General features: G+C 39.0%; 1 protein-coding gene across 9 annotated transcripts in view; it reads right to left on the bottom strand.

The window, feature by feature from the left end:
* MYBPC1 (myosin binding protein C1) overlaps positions 1-22004 on the bottom strand; it is an 88493-nt gene that overhangs the window by 58717 nt on the left and 7772 nt on the right. For 6 of the 9 annotated variants that reach the window (XM_045462916.1, XM_045462920.1, XM_045462923.1 and 3 more), the window contains exons 2-5: positions 12569-12619; positions 10162-10203; positions 816-854; positions 282-317 (exon numbers count right to left, since the gene is read on the bottom strand). In XM_045462916.1, the coding sequence (XP_045318872.1) occupies positions 282-317; positions 816-854; positions 10162-10203; positions 12569-12619 (168 nt within the window). The remainder of the gene's footprint in view (positions 1-281; positions 318-815; positions 855-10161; positions 10204-12568; positions 12620-22004) is intronic. The other 3 variants (XM_045462919.1, XM_045462924.1, XM_045462921.1) reach the window with 2 other exon arrangements.

The following is a 22004-nucleotide window of genomic DNA, read 5'->3' as shown; positions in this document are numbered from 1 at the left end:
GCTAAATGTTAAAAAAATGATATCTACAATAAAACAAACAAATCTGTGATATATGTGGCTAAATTCCTGTATTTGTGTGTGTGTGTGTGTGTCATGCAAAATTAATCATTTCTCAATACATTAGTTTTCTTGTAAGAAGATTTGTAATAAAATATTGCTTTTTTAAAAAAGCTACAAACAGAATAAAACAAAGATTAGAATTAAAACAGCTTCAAGAAATGAGGTCATTAGTGACTATATTAGGATGGGGTCGGGAGGCCTTACTGCAGGCGAGCGCTCACCTGAATCTTTTCTTTCCAGGGCCCGACTACCCACACCTGAAAGGAAAGTGTGATTTGGATGATACAAGGGCAAGGGGTGAAAATGGACAGCTGACTCCAACCTTCTTGGATTCCCCTAAACCCTGTCTCTCCTCATGATGGGGAAAAAAAAACTAGAAATCGTCTTGGGGAAAAAAAAATAGAAGTCAGCTTGTTTGGAAGATTAGTAGAAGAACAATAATAAAATAAAAGAATTCAAATATCTAAAGAACAGGGGACAAGGACATATAGCTGGAAATGAAAGAAAAACATTTTTGTCCTTAAAATTCATACCCAAGATTTACTAATCTTATTTATTTCACAAAGAAAGTTTCCTTTCATTTAAAAAAAAATCACCATTAAAGCCCAAGTTTTCCCTGCTGGTGTTGGCAGAGGCAAATGCTGGTGACCCCGCTTTGCACACTGTCTCATCAAGGTTCTCTGCCTTTTCTTTTTCTTTATTGTCAATTAACAATAAATTACAAAGTGGGGGTAAGGAGTTGGAATCATCCTAACCTGGAGGCACGGCACTAGGCGTGGAGGCTTCCTCTTCATCTGAAACAAGAAATAGGAAGAAAAAGTCAAGAAGAAAAGGACTTTGTCCTGCAAAAGAGAAGTCTCCTGCAAAAAGAGAAGACTGAAAATAGAGAGAACACACAAAACACCCTGAACTGATGAGTCAGCCTTAGAAGACTCGGTACCTGAAAGATTAAACTCAGTATTACAGACCAAAGAGAAAAATAAATAAATAAAAGCGTGAGAGAATAGAGCAATCCAGTGAAAGTGTAGATTAAGAAATGGAGCTCTGTGCAAAAATTTCATGTGACTGTAGGTTAGGAAAAAAATTAATGCTAAAAATTGAACCTTGACAAAATCAACAACACAGGTGTTTTAGAGTTCTTATTTTGTAACTAAAGTCAGTGTCAGACATAATTTGCATGCCACAGTCATTTGAACATAAGCATAAAAAAGCATAAAAAAGAGAATTTGTTCTCTCCTGCCCCCCAAAACCTTGTGACTAATTCCCCTTTTATATTTAGGAGACAAAAGACAGCACTAACTACATTAATTAAGATAAATCAGTTTGTCATACTTGCTAAGTTTACCAATATTTATTTTAGGAGCTTTATGAGCATTTCCTCATGATTATATTGGTATTGGCCAAATGCTGTGTAATTAAAAAAAATATTTATGAAAACACATTTGTAAAATTCAAAACAAAATTGCTTTAGAGTGTTCATGTGCAGAGGCACTGAATATTCTCCTTTTCTAAACTGAATTTCAAAGGGTCTATATAATTTTAGATGCTTAAATAGGCATTCAGTGTTATCTGAACCTCTGCCCCTCCTTTCTCGAAGCGTAAAAACTAACGTCGGTGTAAATAATAATAATCTTTGTACTTAAAACACTAGAATAATTGTGAATTTCAAAACAAACTTATGACTATATAAAATAGGATACAGAAAATACATGTACATGGCTGTTAATTTTAAAGTGCTTAAAAATTCCTGACAAAAGGTAAAATAGCACATTTTTATATAATATATCATAATTATAATTATAATATATAATATTATATATAATTATACATAATATAGACTATTAGAATATTTACTACAAAGATTATTTACTAGCCTGAGATTTCTTTTCTAAAACTGCCAAACAGGAATATGTTTTATTACTTTTTAACAAAATAACTAATGTAATATGTCAAGAAACTTGATGTCATGTCTTCAAAATACAAGAGGGGATTCACTGAACACTGGGATTTGGGATTCTTCAGAGGAAACTTTCTGGGGTCAAAAAAGCTTGGAAAATGCTAAGCTAAATAAAGTCAAATGTATTTTATTATATCGTATGGATGTGCTCTTACTGAGGGGTATCGCAGACTTCTGTATGCTAATGGACACTGGCACTGAGGGGTGGAGACAAAAATGATACAGCAGTTAGCCCTTCCCAAATTTTGTTCACTTTTCAATCATTTTCTCCTGGAACATCCATTAACATTCCACAAAACCGTGCATTTGGGGAGGTATAGGTATTTCTGAGCTATTCCAGAAGATTGTTAGATAATCAAAATTTTACATAACCAAAAATAAAATACCTTGAGATTTTTCTGTATCATTTGTCATGCATTTAATTCATTATTTAGTATTCTATTCTTGTAACCTATTCGAAGGCTTTTATTTACTGAAGTATGTAAAGGAACTTGATTTAAAGTCCTGTCGGGGCGCCTGGGTGGCGCAGTCGGTTAAGCATCCGACTTCAGCCAGGTCACGATCTCGCGGTCCGTGAGTTCGAGCCCCGCGTCGGGCTCTGGGCTGATGGCTCAGAGCCTGGAGCCTGTTTCCGATTCTGTGTCTCCCTCTCTCTCTGCCCCTCCCCCGTTCATGCTCTGTCTCACTCTGTCCCAAAAATAAATAAATGTTGAAAAAAAAAATTAAAAATAAAAAAAAATAAATAAATAAAAAATAAAGTCCTGTCAAAATTCTTTAAAAAAAAAATTTTTTTTTAAATGTTTATTTTTGACAGGGAGAGAGAGACAGAGCGTGAGCAGGGGAGGGGCAGAGAGAGAGGGAGACACAGAATCCAAAGTAGGTTCCAGGCTCTCTGAGCTGTCAGCACAGAGCCCGACGCGGGCCTTGAACTCACAGACGTGAGATCATGACCAGAGCCGAAGTCGGACACTCAACTGACTGAGCCACCCAGGTGCCCCAGTCCTGTCAAAATTCTTGAAAATGAAGTTTTAAAACTGAACCAAATCCTGGGAAGGAGCTTCTTTAACTAGAAACTAGAAGCTGGAACCATTTTGAGTCAAATGAACATTTTATACAGGTTTTTGTGGTTGCTAGTTTGCTTTGTGCACTGTGCATAGTGAATTAATTGTTTAGAATGCAAAATAATTGAGAAAAGAATATTTACATACTTGCATAAAATGAAAGTGAAAAGAGAAGCCATTTGTTGAGCAGAAATTTGATGGGCAGTAGTTTCAGAGTCTACTAAATGTTAAAACTAATCGGAGGGACATTCACAATTATTTTAGACTATTAAGGCACCACATATTAAAGCAGTGCTTCAAAGTATCATGAAATGATACTCTGGATGATCCCACATTACTTCCAAACAGCAATTACTTCCCAATTGGCACTTCATTGTACATAAATGTTCAACTTTACTGAAGTTCTAGAAAATATAATTGACAAGGGGCAAATTTTATGATTCCCTCCTTTCAAAAGTAGCTTTGGTCCTGGAATCCCATAAATTGGAGAATGTAGTTAAGATGCTGGATCCTCATCTTAAATTCTAAAACAGGTGCCTGCTTGAATTTGGTTGATTTGGATGAGAATGAAAGATCTAATTTTCTTATTTACTATGGAAAAACAGGTTCTACTGCTAGAAGGGAAACAGAATATCCAACTGTTCTGGGTTGTGCCTAGTTCCACAACACATATATTAAAGCCAAGGCATCGTACAAAGAACATTTTCAAACAAAACAGAACAAAAAATACAATACATAAGTCATATTTTCTTTTTTTCTATTTAAAAGTCACTACAGTGACAATGAAAAACATCTGTTTTGGGGTCTTCAGAATACGGCATATCTGAAGACCACAGACCAGAACACCAGACACTCTCCCCTAGCTCACGGAAGGGAGATTTACCAACACAGAATTTTACTTGTCCTTAGGTCATGGGAAAATAGCACTTTTTGTAAAACCATAAAAACGGTTCTTTAAATAACTGAAGTTCCCAGAGAAGAGGGCCTGGAAAGTAGAGGAAAAACTCTGTCTCATATTACAAGCTTGGGATTTTAGGGGGACACATGTAAAATCTGGAATGCAGGGAGAGAACTCTAGAGATTATAGAATATATAGATTCTTATGATTCTACACATTCTCTTTGGCATAAAATAATTTCTACCTATGGTTGATATAAATTGCCTTTTTAAATTAATTTTTAAGTCATACAAAACTTGGGACAATTGATGAGATTTTTAAAAAGACCAAAAAGCACATGAAATTAAAGTATATGTGACTCTCAACAAACCTCACTTAACCACTTAACCTTGTTTGATTGCGACCAAGTTCTGAATTCCTCAAGCATAGTAATCAGTTGTGGAAAACATTGGCTCATGTGACCAAATTAACCACAGCAGCAACAACAATCATGTATGTAAGGAAATAATATCAACAGCTGACATGAATTCATCATGTTTGGAGGCATTTGATTAATCACATTTTCTTTTTTTTAATTAAAAAAAATTTTTTATTACATTTCTTTAGTTTTGAGAGGCAGAGAAAGAGCGTGAGTGGGAGAGGGGCAGAGTGAGAGGGAGACACAGAATCCAAAGTAGGCTCCAGGCTCTGAGCTGTCAGCACAGAGCCTAATGCAGGGCTCGAACCCACAAACTGTGAGATCATGACCTGAACTGAAGCCGGACGCTCAACTGACTGAGCCATCCTGAAACCCCTTTTTAAAATTTTTTAAACCTTTATTTATTTTTGAGAGAGAAAGAGAAACAGAGCATGAGCGGGGGAGGGGCAGAGAGAGAGGAAGACACAGAATAAGAAGCAGGCTCCGGGCTGTGAGCTGTCAGCATGGAGCCCACCATGGTGCACGAAGCCACAAGCCTTGAGATCATGACCTGAGCTGAAGTCCGATGCTTAACTGACTGAACCACCCAGGCGCCTAGGATCATATTTTCTTTTCTTTTTTTTTTTTTTTTAATTTTTTTTTCAACGTTTTTATTCATTTTTGGGACAGAGAGAGACAGAGCATGAACGGGGGAGGGGCAGAGAGAGAGGGAGACACAGAATCGGAAACAGGCTCCAGGCTCTGAGCCATCAGCCCAGAGCCTGATGCGGGGCTCGAACTCACGGACCGCGAGATCGTGACCTGGCTGAAGTCAGACGCCTAACCGACTGCGCCACCCAGGCGCCCCATGATCATATTTTCTTTTTTTTTTTTTTTAATTTTTTTTTTTTTTCAAAGTTTATTTATTTTGGGGACAGAGAGAGACAGAGCATGAACGGGGGAGGGGCAGAGAGAGAGGGAGACACAGAATCGGAAACAGGCTCCAGGCTCTGAGCCATCAGCCCAGAGCCCGACGCGGGGCTCGAACTCACGGACCGCGAGATCGTGACCTGGCTGAAGTCGGACGCTTAACCGACTGCGCCACCCAGGCGCCCCGATCATATTTTCTTAATGAAAAGGCACATGCCTTCATACCTTGATACTTCTTATTTTTTCAATGTTTATTTATTTATTTTTGAGAGAGAGAGAAAGCATGAGCAGGGGAGGAGCAGAGAGAGAGGGAGAGAGAAAGAATCCCAAGCCGGCTCCACACTCAGGGCAGAGCCTGAATTGGGCCTCAAGATCAGGATCTGAGCAGAATCAAGAGTTGGACCCTAGACCAACCGAGCCACCCAGGCTTCCCTTGCACCTTGATACTTCTAAAGTCAGGATTCATCCTACAGTAAATATATACATTTATTGAGTCTTTTTCTTTTCCAAATCTATTAAATCAATGTTGTATCTTATAATGGCTGTGTCGTAAAATTGAAATGTGTGGTGATAGTGGTACTTTTTCTTCTCATTTTTTTTAAAATTTATTTATTTTTTGAGAGAGAGAGAGAGAGTGGGGGAGGGACAGAGAGGGAGGGAGAGAGAGAATCCCAAGCAGACTCTGTGCTATCAGCCCCAAAACAGGGCTCAAACTCACGAACCACGAGATCATGACCTGAGCTGAAGTCAAGAGTCCAATGCTTAACCAGGCACCCAGGCACCCCAGTGATATTAATTTTTAACAAAGATCATTACAAAGAAGTAATATAATTAGAAAGCATAAAGTACATTGGATGGTTGGTTGTCTGATACCTAAAGGTAAAATGACACCAAAAAAATGTTAGCATGTGAATTAAAAACACCAGAACAATGCTATTGCAGAAAAGGGATCTAAATAAAGACAAAAAATTGGAATCACTCTTTGAATTTAAAAAAAGGATCACATCATTTAGGAGAACACTTGCTAGAGCTTGCGCTGGTTCACTTCCTCATTTGCCAGCCACACTCATGCCAAATGAAAGGCTCTTCATCTCAAGTTATGTGAGATCTTTAATAAGCACAAGGTTCATTCATGATAGTTTATGGGATAATATTGAAGTTAATGCCTGGAAAAAAGAAATTAAGTCTTTATTCACTTGCAGTGATTACCAAAAGCGAATATTTTTCTGAAAGAAAAATAAAAAGAGGCAGTAAATATCCCATTTGGGCTTACCAAAATATATCAAGACGCAAAAAATAAAAAAAATATTGTTTTTAAATGCCTGAACTTAGGTATTGAAGTGAATAATGATTTTCAAAGTAGTCTCTGATTCTAATGCTCTGGCACACCTGGAATCACTCCCAAGACCAGCTTTGAACTTCCCGTGGGATCAGGTGTTAAGGTGGAGATGAGACCCAATCTCATTACCCTGTGCTCACATGTACAAGGTTGACTGGCCAAAAAAAAGTATGATCCCACTTGATCACCAACATTATTCTCTACACATGGCCCTCCATGACAATTGTCTGTTTCCAAAACTGAAAGCCACTGTCCTCTGCTGATGGGTGCTCTCCCCTCCAAAGCTCCCTAAAGTTGGCTCCAGGAGAACAGGACCCAGCAGCCAGACCCATGCCTGGCACAGAGCCAACACTTAGTGAAAACTTGCTGAATAAATGGACATTGGAATAAAAGAGAGATCTTTTGGCCCCACTGAGCATGTAGAAAAGAACCTGTACCTAGCACCCCATTGATTTGCCGTCTGTGTTATTCTGAAAGAATTCTAAGCCATAGCAGCATTGTTTTTATAAAGACATTGCTTCCCAGTATGATCACTCTAAAAGGGATTTGTGCATCTAATTTCTGGTATTGCTGCTTGGTTACACACATTTCTATATTGTCATCTCTATTGTTTCTATTCCAGGACAAAGTTATCAGTATTAGGGAACAAGGTAGCTGGATGGACAACTCCAGAGGCAAGCAAGCAAATAAACAAACAAATATTAAAACCCCTTCCTGGGAAATCAGCTATTTCCCAGACAGAGACTCTTAGTAAATGTGAAAGAGTTGGCAAATCTAACCTCAAACACTACTTGTAAGATTGATATAGGAATGAAGCAACATTCTGTGGCTATCAAAAAATTTTCAGAACGTTTCCAGATTGTTCCAGAAAGATCCAGGCAACCTGAGAAAAATATTAAGTCTACACTGCTGTGCAAAATTTTCTTAGTAGTGACAGTCTCGGAGCTACTAACTGAATATACTTCAACTAATTAGATAGAAGGCTAAGTGCTGAGAATGCACTAATATCCAGGAGTGGCCATTCTCAATGGTTTTAAGTGAGTTGGCCTCACAGTAAAAATCATCCATCTCTTCTGGGGATGCATAGCACCAGTGTCTCATCCTGAATCTCACTGACTCGAGAGTGTGGGGGGATGTTCATACTCCTGCCCAGCAAACATGGTAAGTGGAAATAAAAATCTATCCAGGGTACCACTGTCTATATGACCAAATAGCTAAGCCTGCCTGGAAATTCAATTGTTCATTCATTCTACAAGTATTTATTAGGAGATTGCCGTGTGTAGCTCTCTGCCAAACACTGGAAGAAATGAGCTAAGGGGACCAAAGAAGTGTTAGGACACGGTGCCTGACTGTCAAAAAACTTGAAACCTGTTAGGGGAAGGACTGAACCACTACTACGTGATTAAGTTGAGAAAAGAGTGATTTGATGCCAGAGGCCATAGGTCCAAGAGAAATCAGGAGGAGGAAGGGCAGATGAAAGACAGCTAAGACAGTCCAGGAAAGCTGCACAGAGGAGTGAAACCTGAATTGACGGGTTAAAAAACAATGAGATGAACTGAGGGCTGAGGGAGGGTGAAGGGCAGATAGGGACATTCTAGTCAAGGCTAAAGAAAAGGTCTGCTACACCTGTCAATTCTGTTTATGCTTATGCAAACCTTCTTTCTCAACTAGGGAAATACATAAAGCGGGGATTACTGTGTCTACCTTTTACATAGCATTTTCTTTGAAATTTCCCTCTCCTTGATGAAAGTAAGTAATAGTTCAAGAGGACTGTGTATTAGAAAATAATTTCCATCCATCTACCTTCTTTATTTAGGGATGTCACTTTCTATCCTAAACTGATTTGCTTCCTAGTCATGGAGAGCAAATAGAACCATGGCCGTTTATGTGGCTGGGAGCATGACTGCATGTGGCCATGGGCTTGCTTAATTCTGCAAATGTCAGAAAAAGTGCTGCTAATTTCAAAATTCCCTAGTCATCTGGTCTAGCTCTTTCATCATACTGGGTTCTGTGTTTAGAGAAGGGTTTTTGTTGATTAGTTGACTGGCTGATTGGTTGATTTTAACTTATAGGAAGGCATTTTCTCATTTAAGCATACAAATATAATGATGACTTTTCACATTAAGGGTCAGGCACAGGCTTTGTTTAAACATCGACAGCTTGCCCTCTGGTATTATATCATCTACTTTGTTGGTTGAGCCTTACAGCTTGGTCCAACCACCTTTCTAAATTTGGAAACAGAGGGGTATGCCACTGGCCTTGTAGAGAATAATGTTTCAATAGCTTCAGCCAGGATGTCTAAACATCCTTGAACCCTTCTCATGGAAGGAGTTCTAGAAGTTTGCACTGTCTGCATTCCATAAGCAAATAACCTTCAGACTGTAGCCCATGTGGCCAGGATTACTATTCATGTTACTATCCATGGGTGCCACTGAAGGTCAAGGACAAAAGCACCAACATTATGTGTTCATTTATGATATTGTAAATTCAAGTTAACTGAAGAAAAGAGGTCCAATGTACTGAAAGAAAAAAGCATTTTACTAATGTATAGGAGACAATAATACCATAGGAATTAGGTAATGAAATATGACATAGTAAGAACAAAGAAATACCTAGCATGCTTTTGAGTAGTGTCCAAAAAAAAAAAAAAAAAAAGAAATATTGCAATCAAGAAATAATTCGTTATTCCAAAATTTAAACTGTGTTATTCAATCCACAAATAAAAGAGGAACTTTTAAAAATGATGATACAAACATATAGGCAGAATTCTCTAATCTATATCTGTGAAAACTTTCTTTTGTAGAAGGGTAATGCTCCTTAGCTTAGGACAGTTGGTCCTTCCTCCACGGAGAGACAAAGGAATGAATATTTCATGGATCCACAGTAGTAAGTAGTACATGATAAAGATTATTCACTTTCTAAGACTGGACTATCTTCATATAAAGTAAAAATAGAATAATATTACAATCATGAATGAGTTTCCAATTCAATAAGGATCAACATAATGTTTGCTTAAGGTTGTACTGTCAATATATTTAAACCATCATATAAATCTATGCAAATATACAATGCTACAAAATGAGATGCTAGCCTTAAAAAATTGCTAGTGAAACTTGGAACAGTTCATCAGTAACATGAAAATATTCCATTAAAAAAAAATGTGTAATCCAGATAACTTTCCAAACTGGCACAATCCCAAGAATACCAGATAACTCTTTTCCTTCACATGCACATGGTAACTTGGAAACTACCAATTGATTTGCTGGCATCTCAACAAATGCTTGTGATATTTTTATCATTGTTGTTTTTCTTTTAGAAAGGTGTATCATGAAAATTGATCAAAGCACCCTTCATTATGCTGACTGGTCATGCAGGTAAGATGCAGAAGAACTCTAAACCACACCGATGAAAGGTAATGTGGAGAAGTTCTATAGGACCACCATGGCAGTCATTACTGACCTCTTTCTACTGACCTCCTTTTGTTGAATTCAGCCTCACTTCCCCTCCCCCGCAACTCACCTTTTGTTGGTGTAGTTCCGGCCTCTTTCTCTTTATTTGGTTCTGTATGGAAAGTACAAGCACATTTTTAAAAGTGTCTCAAAGAAAGCATTTAATTGTGTGATGAGCAATGGGGTGGAGGGTGGGAAAGAAGAAATTAATGACAACAGTACAGGTCATAAATGACACCACATATTCACTTATTACACTATACATGAGTTATGGATTTGGGAATTTATAATGTAGAATCCCATTAAGCTTAATAAAAGCAATGAATAACTCTGATCACTTTTGAAAAAAGTATACATAGGGACATGCAATACAGATTTTGTTAAAATATACTTAGCTATGCTGAGACTATGTTAAATGTGCTTATGTAGAAATGAGTATAAAATGTGGGTCACTTCATTTTAGACCCCAAAAGGGACTGACTTTTTAAGGAAGTTTGACCCACGTAGTGATTCTAATTGTTTGGACTTCGAGATGATATTATAGTAATAAGCCGGGGTATACAATCTATAATTATACAATAGTTTCAAAGCAAATATTTTGGTGCATATACTAATTTTCTAGGTTGAATGGAGAGGCAATAATCAATGCAACATGAGAGAAGTAACATCCAATTTCATCAGCTGAGGCAGACCATCTAGCTTGCTTCTCTCTGTCCAGAATTATATTAGTTTAGATATTTGCAAATATGTCTGACTTGTGATATATGTGAGAAAAGAATTATTTTAAGCATGGATTCTTTTTTTTTCTGGATGGGTGAAGTAGAGGTCTGAATCTTAGTTAAGTAATAACTACTTTAACAGTTTTGGAGGAGACTTGCTTTAGCAACAGGAAGTCAGTATTGTGTGATGAATATGAAATATGCCTATGCCATAATAAGGGGAACTTTAGAGCAGCCCAGTGACCTCAACAGATCTGAAGAACAGAAGGGAGAAGTTATGTCTTCAATGGCCTGTAGGTTTTCAGTGTACTCAATATTGGCAAAAATAAATTTGTATGTGCAAGGAGAAAACACACCAAAGAAGAAGATCCTAAGAAGAATGTCACACATCTATACTGGCTAAAAGAAAACTAAATTGAGATCGTCCCTATTTGAACTCACGTGGCACTGAGCTTCGTTCATTCATTTTGACACATGGCAATATTCTTCTACACTGGTTAAGGGTTTTGAGTGTGTGAATCTTGTATTCTTAGCCAGGCAAAGGGGCTCCTGTGGACAGTCAAATTTCTCAAAGTGGCTTCCTGAAAATGATCTCCAGATGGAAGAGCTTCATAATCACCTTTCAAATTTCCATGCAAAAAAATCACCAGCAACTGAGGCCTTTTCAGTTTCTGCTTTCACCTAGACTGGGTTGGTCTACAGTGACTTCTCACCCCTTGACTTCACACCACATTGTCAATTCAAGAAACCTGCATTAAATCACTTTCTGCCTTGTGAGATTCTCACAGTATTTCCTCGTGTTTCAATTTAGTGGTTGTATTATATTTGGTGGTTCTCCAGGCTGTATTTTATTTTCTATGTGGTTGTAAGCAAACTGAATTCAAGATAATGTTTTCTTCTTAGAATTCCAATATTGTTCTTTTCCTTAGGTCTATGTGAACGTAAAAGCAGGCTCCACCTGTTGTGTGAAATAGTAATGCCCACTGTCGCTGGGCATCACATCTACCTGCCAAAGGGTTCACTGGAACTCTTTTTTTTTTTTATGTTTATTTATTCTTGAGAGAGAGAGAGTGTGAGCAGGGGAGGGGCAGAGAGAGAGAGAGGAAGACATGGAATCTGAAGCAGGCTCCAGGCTCTGAGCTGTCAGCACAGAGCCCAACGCTGGGCTTGAACTCATGAACCACCAGATCATGACCTGAGCTGAAGCTGGATGTTTAACCAACTGAGCCACCCAGATGCCCCTTGCTGGAACTCTTTATTCCTGTTTTTTTTTGTTGTCACCAGGGGGACAACAGGGTACTATGAAGTGGAGGCGTTGAGCCTCAGAGGCCACCAAACTGTCCTGGAAACTGTTTCTTGAGGAGTTGATGGTGACGTAGTTCACAAGAAAGATGTGGGCTTTGTTTGGCTTTAGCTATATGTGAAAAAGCTCTGCAAATCCTTCATCCCCTCAGAGGCCCAGGCTCCACAACACTAAAACGTGCGCATGACAACAACTTTGGCATAACTAGAAGGGTCTCCGTAAGTGTATGATGTGCCATCCAAATCAGATTAATGTGAGAGGACTATACAAACACAATATATTATTTTCTGTATCATTATTATTATCATTATTATTATAAACCTGTTACAACTGTGGTCATCCAATTTCTCTGGAGGAGTTAGATTAAAACTCACAGTTTCAATGGAGGCCAGATCATGCTGAGATGGAGGTTCTGTATTTGCAGCCCAGACGTGTGAAGTAGTGTTTTTACTCACCTGGGGGTGGGGCTGGGGCTGGAGCTGGGGCTGGGGCAGGCACTTCATTTTCTAGAAATGAAAAGAATAATGGAAGTATTAGTCTCACTTCTCCGAGAGAAAAGCTACTTTCCACAGCCCCAGGCTGTGCTCAACTCCAGGCAGTTAATCACCTGCATTGACAAAAGGGACAGAGCAGGAAAAGCATCAACCTGTGACCAAGACACACTGCCTTTTGGTATATGGTGTGAGGTAAGGATCTAAATGGAATTCTATAGATTTCCAGGAGGACTAAATGGAATTCTATAGATTTCCAGGAGGTGAGTTCGAGCCCCACCTTAAGTAAGTAGAGATTACTTAAAATTAAAGTCTTTTTTTAAAAAAAGCAACAACAAAACAAAATTAAAAAACCCAGTTTGATCTAACAGTCAACACTATGTGCAGTCTAGACAGGCTGGAATGAGTATATCAAGAATGAACAACACCTCAAAAAAATCAGAAAGGAGCAACACAGGCTGTTAGGATGCATTGATATCTTTTTTCATCACTAATTTTTTTGTGTTGGGTATAAACTTAAATTTAAAAAAATAACTATTTTCATTCAAATGACCATAAGTAAATACATTATCATTTACTAAAGAGAGAGGAAAATATAAAACCAAAAGAGATAAGCATATACGCTTATAGCAGAAGCTAACATGGCAGGATACAATGTAGTTTGAAGATATAACAAGTGTCCTTTAGATGGCATCAAGGGACATGCTTTAGTTTCTTCACCACATCATGGAAAGGATCTGTGGTGCCAGTGTTAGCCAGAAGACAAAACCCTTGGTAAAAGCCTTTTATTTTCAGAGATCTGAGTGCAGATGGAAATCTAATGTTGACCTCTTGGCTTTGCGTGAGTTGTTGCAGCACACGGATATCAGAATACTCAGAGCAAGAGCCCAACTTCTTTGGCACACTATCTTTTGGACAGGGTCATTGTCACCCAATGCCCAAGAACATCTTCCTGGCTCTCCCTGCAGACAAATTTCTCTGTCCTCTGGTCTCTTTTTCCCATAGCTGCAGGGATTACTTAATGACACAACTGTGTTTCATCCTGTTATTCTCTCTAGAGGGTCTCGGTTATCTCTTTAGTGAGGTCTACACTCTTCAAGTTCATATTCAAAGCCATTGCCAGTGGACACTTCCTCCCTCCCTCTTTTTAAGTGCACCCCGGTGACCCCTCTGTTCTAGAGCTGGTTTCTCATTTCAACTTCTGACCTGTCTGCCACCAAGAAGATGATGATGGTCTTCTCCCCGACAGACCTTTGATTATTCTCTGCATGTGATTTTATCAGATAGACCTTGGTTCAAATCCTGACTCTACGCCTTATTAGTTGTGTAATCTGGGACAATTCCTTAATCTCTGTCAATTTTGGTGTCCTCATCTGTGAAATAACAATAATAAGGTGGTAATCTATGCAAACTGCAAGCACAGTTCCTGCCTATAGGTAGAGCTCTATAATTTACAACTATAACTACCGTCATTATTTTGTCAATCTTTTTCTATCTTGACATTTCTCTTAAGATTCCCAGAGCTAATTATTCCCTTCTTCTCCCCTCCCTTATTCTCTTTGCATTCTGGACCACGTGATAATACACTCTTTATTCACTAATTATTTTTTAACTATTTTCCATTTATCTCAGTATATATGTGTTTCTTTTCCCTCCCAACTGAACAAGAACAGAGACTTTTTTCATTCCTTTCCCACCTCCCTGGGACCTCATTTTATTGTTGGAAATACATTAAATGCATAGTGAATTGACAAAAAAGAATTCAAAGGGCTTCATTGGTTATCACATTGACCATGCTAAACAAAGGCCAATTTTTGTAAGGGAAGCTGTGATTACTCAAAATCCTGATTTGGAAGTAAGGCCAAGGGTGAATTCTAAACAAATAAATAAAGGAGAATTATCTTGGACACTGAAACCATAAATGTATTCTGAATGTGAATTGTCCATTTCCATTGTGTCTGTGGCCCCAGTGCTCTATGTAAAAGCCCCAAGATCAAAACAAAATGAGAATTTAAAAGGCTTCGTTCAACTTCCAACAAATCCACAGAATTTCAGTCATTAACAACCGACTATATCATACTAGAGAACTATAGGATATTAATACTGATATTTTTAGGATGTTTTCAGGAAATGGAAGTAGGAAAATGCATGCCTGTCGGGCATGGAGGTAGAGCCAGAACTTTTCCTTCTTAAAATCATAGAAACCCTGTTACTATATAGCCATTGGAGGAATAAATAAATAACAACCACTTACAGGCACCAACTGCATGAAGGACATATTGTATATTAATTCTTGTAATCTTTACAACTCTATCAAATCAGTACTTTTTTAAAAAAATATTTTTTAAGTTTATTTATTTATTTATAGAGAGAGAGAAAGAGCATGAGCAGGGGAAGGGCAGAGAGAGAGGGAGAAAGAGAATCCCAAGGAGGCTCTGCACTGCCAGTGCAGAGCCTGACATGGGGTTCAAACTCACGAACCATGAGATCATGAATGAAATCAAGAGTTGGATGCTTAACCAACTAAGTCACCCAGGTGACCCTGAAATCAGTACTTTAATTATCCCCATTTTGCAGATGGCAACTGAGGCAAGGTCCTCCAGCCCATGAAGGATGGAGGCAAGCTCTGCCCCACCAGGTGCAGTCAGGTCTGCCTGACTCAGAACCTGGGCTCCCCAAGATGGGGCTGCACTTCCCTTCTCAGCTGCTCAGACTTGTGGAGGCAGAAGTGGATTGATGGACTTTTCAGAAATATTACTGCATTTTTCCCAGTGAATTGACTGGCCTTATTGTTATGGCCACATAACCTCATATGGATGCTGTCCTTTCTGTAGGAGTGGAATATGCCTCAATTTTTCCTCATCTATGCAATAGAAATAATAGCATAACCTATCTTAAGAGTTATTGACAGAAACAGATGAATTCCTACAGGGGTAAATACCATATATGCAATCTCTCTTTTTGTGGCTATCATCATTATTGTCATAATTTTACTCTGACACAACTGTGAGAATGACACTCATGCCTTTCCACACATGCCACTTGCTAGGGATTTGCCTTATTTCTAGGTCTGTGGCTGCATCATGTCAGAACATGTTTGGAATTGGGGTGGGGGCTGAGGAAGCATCTGGGAACTGAGCAGAGGTTGTAGGGACCATGCTCTTCTACTGTGCAATGGTAATAATAATTGATTTTGATGAAAATTACATACATTGTAGAGTTTGTTTAATGTAGATACATTGACCAATCAATCAATCTTGGTAGGACAGAAAGGATGAAAAGATGAACCCTCCATAGTTTTCCAAGCCTTTGAAACAAAGAATTCCCGCTGTCCTAAACCTAGAGAAATGGAGAACCGGGTGTAGTGAAGGTCTAGCAGCAAAGGAATTGGACTGGAAATGCATAGTTGCAGGTGAGTCTCAGGACCTGAGGTATCTCCTTTGCCTTAAAAGAGCTGCTAATGCATCTCTCTTACTCCAAGTCATATTTTGTCACTGACAGCTTCTGTGGTGCCCAGCTTTGCCCACCCCTCTAAAAGCCATTTGCATGTTCCCCAGATTCATTAGCTGCCTTTATAACAATCACTCATTCACAATTTCCATGGTACTCACTGAATGGGGACCATAGGAAGAAGGGCCCACCCAACCAGAACTCATTAAGCATAAATCCAACATAAATCTCACAAGAGTAGGCATTTATAAGAGAGGCAAAGATGAGGTGCCAGTGTTTAAGAAGCTCACAGGTAAAGGAACTACCCTTTTCTATCAAGTTAGTGACCAAACCAAGTGGCTTTGCTCTCTCAGAACATTCGAGACTCAACACCTCTACAGTCTGTCTGGTGCTTCTGAAATTGCTGTGTGGATATGAATCACCTGGGGATTTGGTCAAGTGCAGATTCTGATTCTGGGGGTCAGCGGCAGGCTTCAAGTTTCTGCATTTCTAACAGGCTCCCAGCTGATACTGATGCTGTCGGTCCACAACCCACACTTTGAGTAAGAAGTCTCAGACTGTGTCCTAAATATCACCTAATTCTGTCCCATTTCAAATGTGATTGTGAATGTAAGGGGTTACCATACATGGGCACTTTTCCTCTCTCTTTGATCACAAGCTTCTTGAGGACAAGGCCTGTCTCCTCCTCCTTTTCAAATTCTGCACAGCAGGTGCTCTATAAATATAGTTGATTGGCAGCCTGTTCAGTACCGCACAAAAGCCCCTTCTCCTCACTGCCAAGAAATCAAGAACCGTCCGCTGGCACTCCAAGGGCAGCTTTCTTCATCTGCACTACCCACAGGGAACACTATGTCTCCCATTGGCGACCCTTCTGCTGGCTGAATGCTGTGAGGCATTCACCCAACCCCATCATTTCTTAACAAGGGCAGGAGAGCAATTAGGCTAGAGTTTTGGCCCTCAGTGCCGGTACAACCTTGGCCTTTCTAAGGAATTCCCCCTCTCAAAATCTGGGTTGCATTTCTTAGCACATAACCCTCAATCAGCCATGCTAACTCCACGGTCAACTAGCTTAGCCCTGTCCTGTCAGGAGGCACTTGGCCTTGGGAAACTCTCCAAATCTTTAGATTTGGAGCAAAGGTTATTTATTGAAGTGAGGCCCTGCTCTACTTCTGCTAATTCAAAAACCAAAAGGCAAATTTTTCAGAACTTTTCTGCCAGGTGAATAAAGTAGGATTTTTGTCCATCTCTTTCATCCTCCCCCGTTGTCTTGATTAGGAAACATACAGACAGGATGGAATAAAGGATATACAAGGGAAGTAACTTTTTTTTTAATAAAAGGAAGAAACTTGGAAACCCAGAAAGTAATAAGTCCAAGGAAATATAATATATATATTTATAAATATAAATAAAATATTTATATATATATATATAAATATATATAAATATAAATAAATATAAATATAAATAAAATATTTATATTTATATATATATAAATATATAAATATTTTATTTATATTTATAAATATATATATTTATACATATATATTTATAAATATATATATATATTTAATGTTTATTCACCTTTGAAGGAGCAAGAGACAGAGCATGAGCAGGGGAGGGGCAGAGGGAGACATAGGATGCAAAGCAGGCTCCAGGTTCTGAGCTGTCAGCACAGAGCTCTACGTGGGGCTCAAACCCATGAGCTGTGAGATCGTGACTTGAACCGAAGTCGGACACTTAACCGACTGAGCCGCCCAGGCACCCCAAAATGTTTTTGTGGACAACATAAAAATTAATTAGATTCTGAACCAGCAACTAAAGTTACCTCGTGCTTCCTTAGGCAAGGACGGCTGTTCTTTGATCCTTTCTAGTTCACAGATATAGACTTACCCTCCCTCTGCAACACTGAAGCGTTTTCAAAGGGCTTGATCTATTTATGGTGGATTTTTCCTATGACCACCTACTGTAAGAAGCACAGGTATGCCACCAATGGCATGTCTGCACAGCGAGTGCCAGGGCACTCTAACTGACGGGCACTGGTGGCAGCTGCTAAACACACAGCCCGTATGTGGCCTCTGGGGTCTGCTGAAAGACCAGGAACCCAGAAGCTCCATAAATGGTCTGCTTTCTCCGATGCAATCCATTCCTGTTTTCTACAATCAAGGGTCCCATGGTCAGTAAATTAAAGGGGGGAAAAAAACCAACTCAGGTCTTAGGAGGCATTAACTGACCTGCCTCTCTCTATGTATGTGTCTCTACACCAAAATGGTATAAACATCCCAGCTCTCTCCTTCCCATGGGCTCACTGACTCAGATAATACATTGTTTGGCTTCTTTAAAAATGTTTTATGGGCTCTCAGGTGCAGTTTAATTTAGCCTTTTGATAGCATGGAGAACACAATTACATCCTATGAATATGTTGCAGAGGCATAGAAAAGACAGGAAGAACATGTAATAACACTTGTTATGTTATCATCGAGTGGTAGAATTACAGGTCTTTTTTTGTGGCTTTCCTTTTGTCACTTTTTTGGATAAAATAATTGTGCTAAAACCATCCTTTCGTAATTTTCTGTGCGGGAGAAAATTGTTATGTTGTTCCTCATTATGTATTCTCAAAGTCACATTCTTGGTTTGAAATAAAATATGTGAATGCTTTATATATTGTAAGCATCGTGGTGAATGAGGCTTTATCTGGCCGACTTCTGTTTTGTCATGTTTGGTAGTATAGCAAATTATCTTTCTTCCCAGGTTAAATATATAAACATTGTCAGGTATATCCCCTGGTGATAGTGGGATCTGACACTGTGTGCATGTTGCAGCCTATGCCCAGCACAATGGAAACTGCTTTAGTATAAAATATCATTTGTATGGAGGTGTTCATAATACTTAGAGAACTTTTAATTATATGAATTATAACTGTCACCAAAACTATCAGCAAACACAATGACGATGCCTTTTGTACTGGCCATATTCCTTAGGCAATCAGAATCTAGGTTTGAGAAATAAATTAATGTTTAATCTAACATTTTTACAGTTAGATGCTTAATTTGTTCCCTATTATATTCATTATAGGCTGTGGGTGTGGATATCTTATACCTTGGGATTTAGGGATTTGGGATTAGACATTTTTTAGAAGCAATTCTTTATTGGTTTATAATAGTGATTCTTAGAGTATGATCTGGGATCCTTGAGAGCACCTGAGACCTTTCTGGGGGAGTCCACAAGGTCACAACTATTTTCATAATAATACTAAGACATTATTTGCCTTTTTCATTCATATTCTCTCACAAATATGCCAAGGGTATATAATGTGTGATGACATCAACTCTCTGACAACTAATAGAACATGTGCTGTGTATTTTTATCTCTTAAAAATTTATCAGTTTTAATTTCTAATACAGTATATATTGATAGATATAATGTGTGTAGGCTTTTTAGTTTCTCAATAGTTATTAAGTGCCAATGTATCTGAGACCACAAAGTTTGAGAAACATTTAGAATTTATGATAAATCTTCTTAAAAAATTATTTTGTGCGTGGACACTTAAAAAAATAAACTTATGTCATATGCCTCATTCAGGAAAAATCTGTAGCCTTGATGAATTAAATGAATGAAGCAGTCAAAATAAAGACTATAAATTGGTTTGGTGGGCTTAAATATAACTTATTTTCCTATGTGTACAATAATGGAGACAATAATAGAGACAAAATACTGTCTGGTAATACCTCCCCTATTCAGAATTCAGCTATCTAGCAACCTCACTTATCCAGAGAACAGCTGCTGACCAGTCAATTTAAAAGGGTGTCCAAAGAGCAAAATGGATTTGTTTCAAGCTTCTCAAGCCCTGGGCACTAAAAGCCTAAGTGCTTGATTCACAAGAGAGCCCACCCAGGTCCTTAACAAGCCTGGGAATTGGGACTCTGGTAAGGCAGGCCAGGGGTGGGATTTAAGGAGGCACTCACTCACAAGTGCCAACTCGACCCTTGCATGACTCTGAGAGTGCGTGCCTCCTTAAACGTGATGCCCTAGGTGCCTTGTGGACACTCCACAGTGTAGCCCCACTCAGGGGGATTCCAGAATCCCCCTGGGGTCCACAGAAAAGAGAGGGGGATAGCTTAAAATACTGCCTGACAAGAGTAATAAAAGAAGATAGTGGACTTCTAGCAAGGGATGAAACAGGAGAGCTATGGAAAATTGCATTCAAAATGCAAATAATATGATTCTAATTAATACAAAAGCAAATAATTTGGGCTCTCAAGGCATCACGTGGCACAATAACTGACATCTATAATTTAAGACAAAGTTATTTCCACTGTACTTTGGTTTTTTTAATTAATTAATTTATTTATTTATTTTTGAGAGAGACAGAATGAGAGCAGGGGAGGGGCAGAGAGAAAGGGAGAATTTCAAGGAGGCCCTGGCTGTCAGCACAGAGCCTGATGTGGAGCTCGAACTCATGAACCATGAGATCATGACCTAGACTAAATCAAGAGTCGGACAATCACCTGAGCCACCCAGGCACCCTTGTACTTTGTTTTTAAAAGTAAGAAGTAGGGGCACCTGAGTGGCTCAGTTGGTTAAGCATCTGACTCTTGATTTTGGCTCAGGTCATGATCTCACATTTCTGTGAGCTAGCAGCACAGAGCCTGCTTGGGATTCTCTCTCTTCTCTGCCCCTACCCTGTGCATGCATGCATGCATGCATGCACACTCTCTCTTTCAAAATAAATAAAAATTAAAAAAAAAAAGCAAGGAGTAAAATGTTACATTGAAGGCATGTTTCTATCCAAATTGGTTGAAATAATACGGTTTGAGAACAAAATAAACTCTGAGATTCCAAGGAGACCAGCTATTCAGAATGCTTCAGTCAATTAAATCCATATTCATTTACTGTGGCTAAATATTGCCAAAAACTGTATTCTAAGGTTCTGAATACATGAAGTCTACTTGTGCATCAGGTATGCAAATTTTCAATGACTCATTATTCAGCTTGATGGAATTTCCCTGAACCCACAGGATTTTTTCCCCTTTCCTTGTAGAATTGTTATTTTTTATAAGATTTTATTTTATTTTTTTTTTAAATTTTTTTTTAACATTTTATTTATTTTTGAGACAGAGCATGAATGGGGGAGGGACAGAGAGAGAGGGAGACACAGAATCGGAAACAGGCTCCAGGCTCTGAGCCATCAGCCCAGAGCCTGACGCGGGGCTCGAACCCACGGACCGCGAGATCGTGACCCGGCTGAAGTCGGACGCTCAACCGACTGCGCCACCCAGGCGCCCCTAAGATTTTATTTTTAAGTAATCTCTACACACAATGTGGGGCTTGAACCCACAACCCTGAAGTCAACAGTTGGCAGCTTTTCCGACTGAGACAGCCACGTGCCCCCCCACCCCCACCCCAACCTCCAGTCAGGTTGGTCTTATGTCTTTCTAATTATGCATGTTTCAACTTCGGAATGTCATTCCACACAGGAAAAGAATTGAAATAGGGTTAGAATTGCACAGCAACAAATAGCTTCTCACTGTTAACATGGGGCTGGATTAAAATGAAGCCTTTTGCTAAGATCTGATGACTTGTTTCTTTAGTGTGATTCTTACCATATTTGAAGTAAGAGTCAAACGGGGGTTGAGTGGCATAGATGGGGTGGAGGTGGTGTGGGAAAATCTTTACTCAAATTGAAAAAGTTTAAAAATTTAGCACAGGTCACAAGGAAATTATTGCAAAAGTGATTCAAATTGTTAACAATTTCCCCTTTTAGTCCCTTATTCTGCCTCTCCCGGGGGTCTGTTCCTGGGCAGACCATCACCACAATCACAGCACTCTTATGTGGTTATACGGTTATCAGATAAATCCCTTAAAGGCCTTGCCCCAACGCATTGCTGGGCCTCCGATTGGGTGACTTTTTAAAAATAGAGGAAGGACAGGCCTGATGCCAGGTGGGGTCATA

This window comes from Leopardus geoffroyi, chromosome B4, assembly GCF_018350155.1.
Source record: "Leopardus geoffroyi isolate Oge1 chromosome B4, O.geoffroyi_Oge1_pat1.0, whole genome shotgun sequence".
NCBI lineage: Eukaryota > Metazoa > Chordata > Mammalia > Carnivora > Felidae > Leopardus > Leopardus geoffroyi.
Note: the sequence above shows the minus strand (reverse complement) of the source record. Positions and strands in the feature narration are given on the sequence as shown.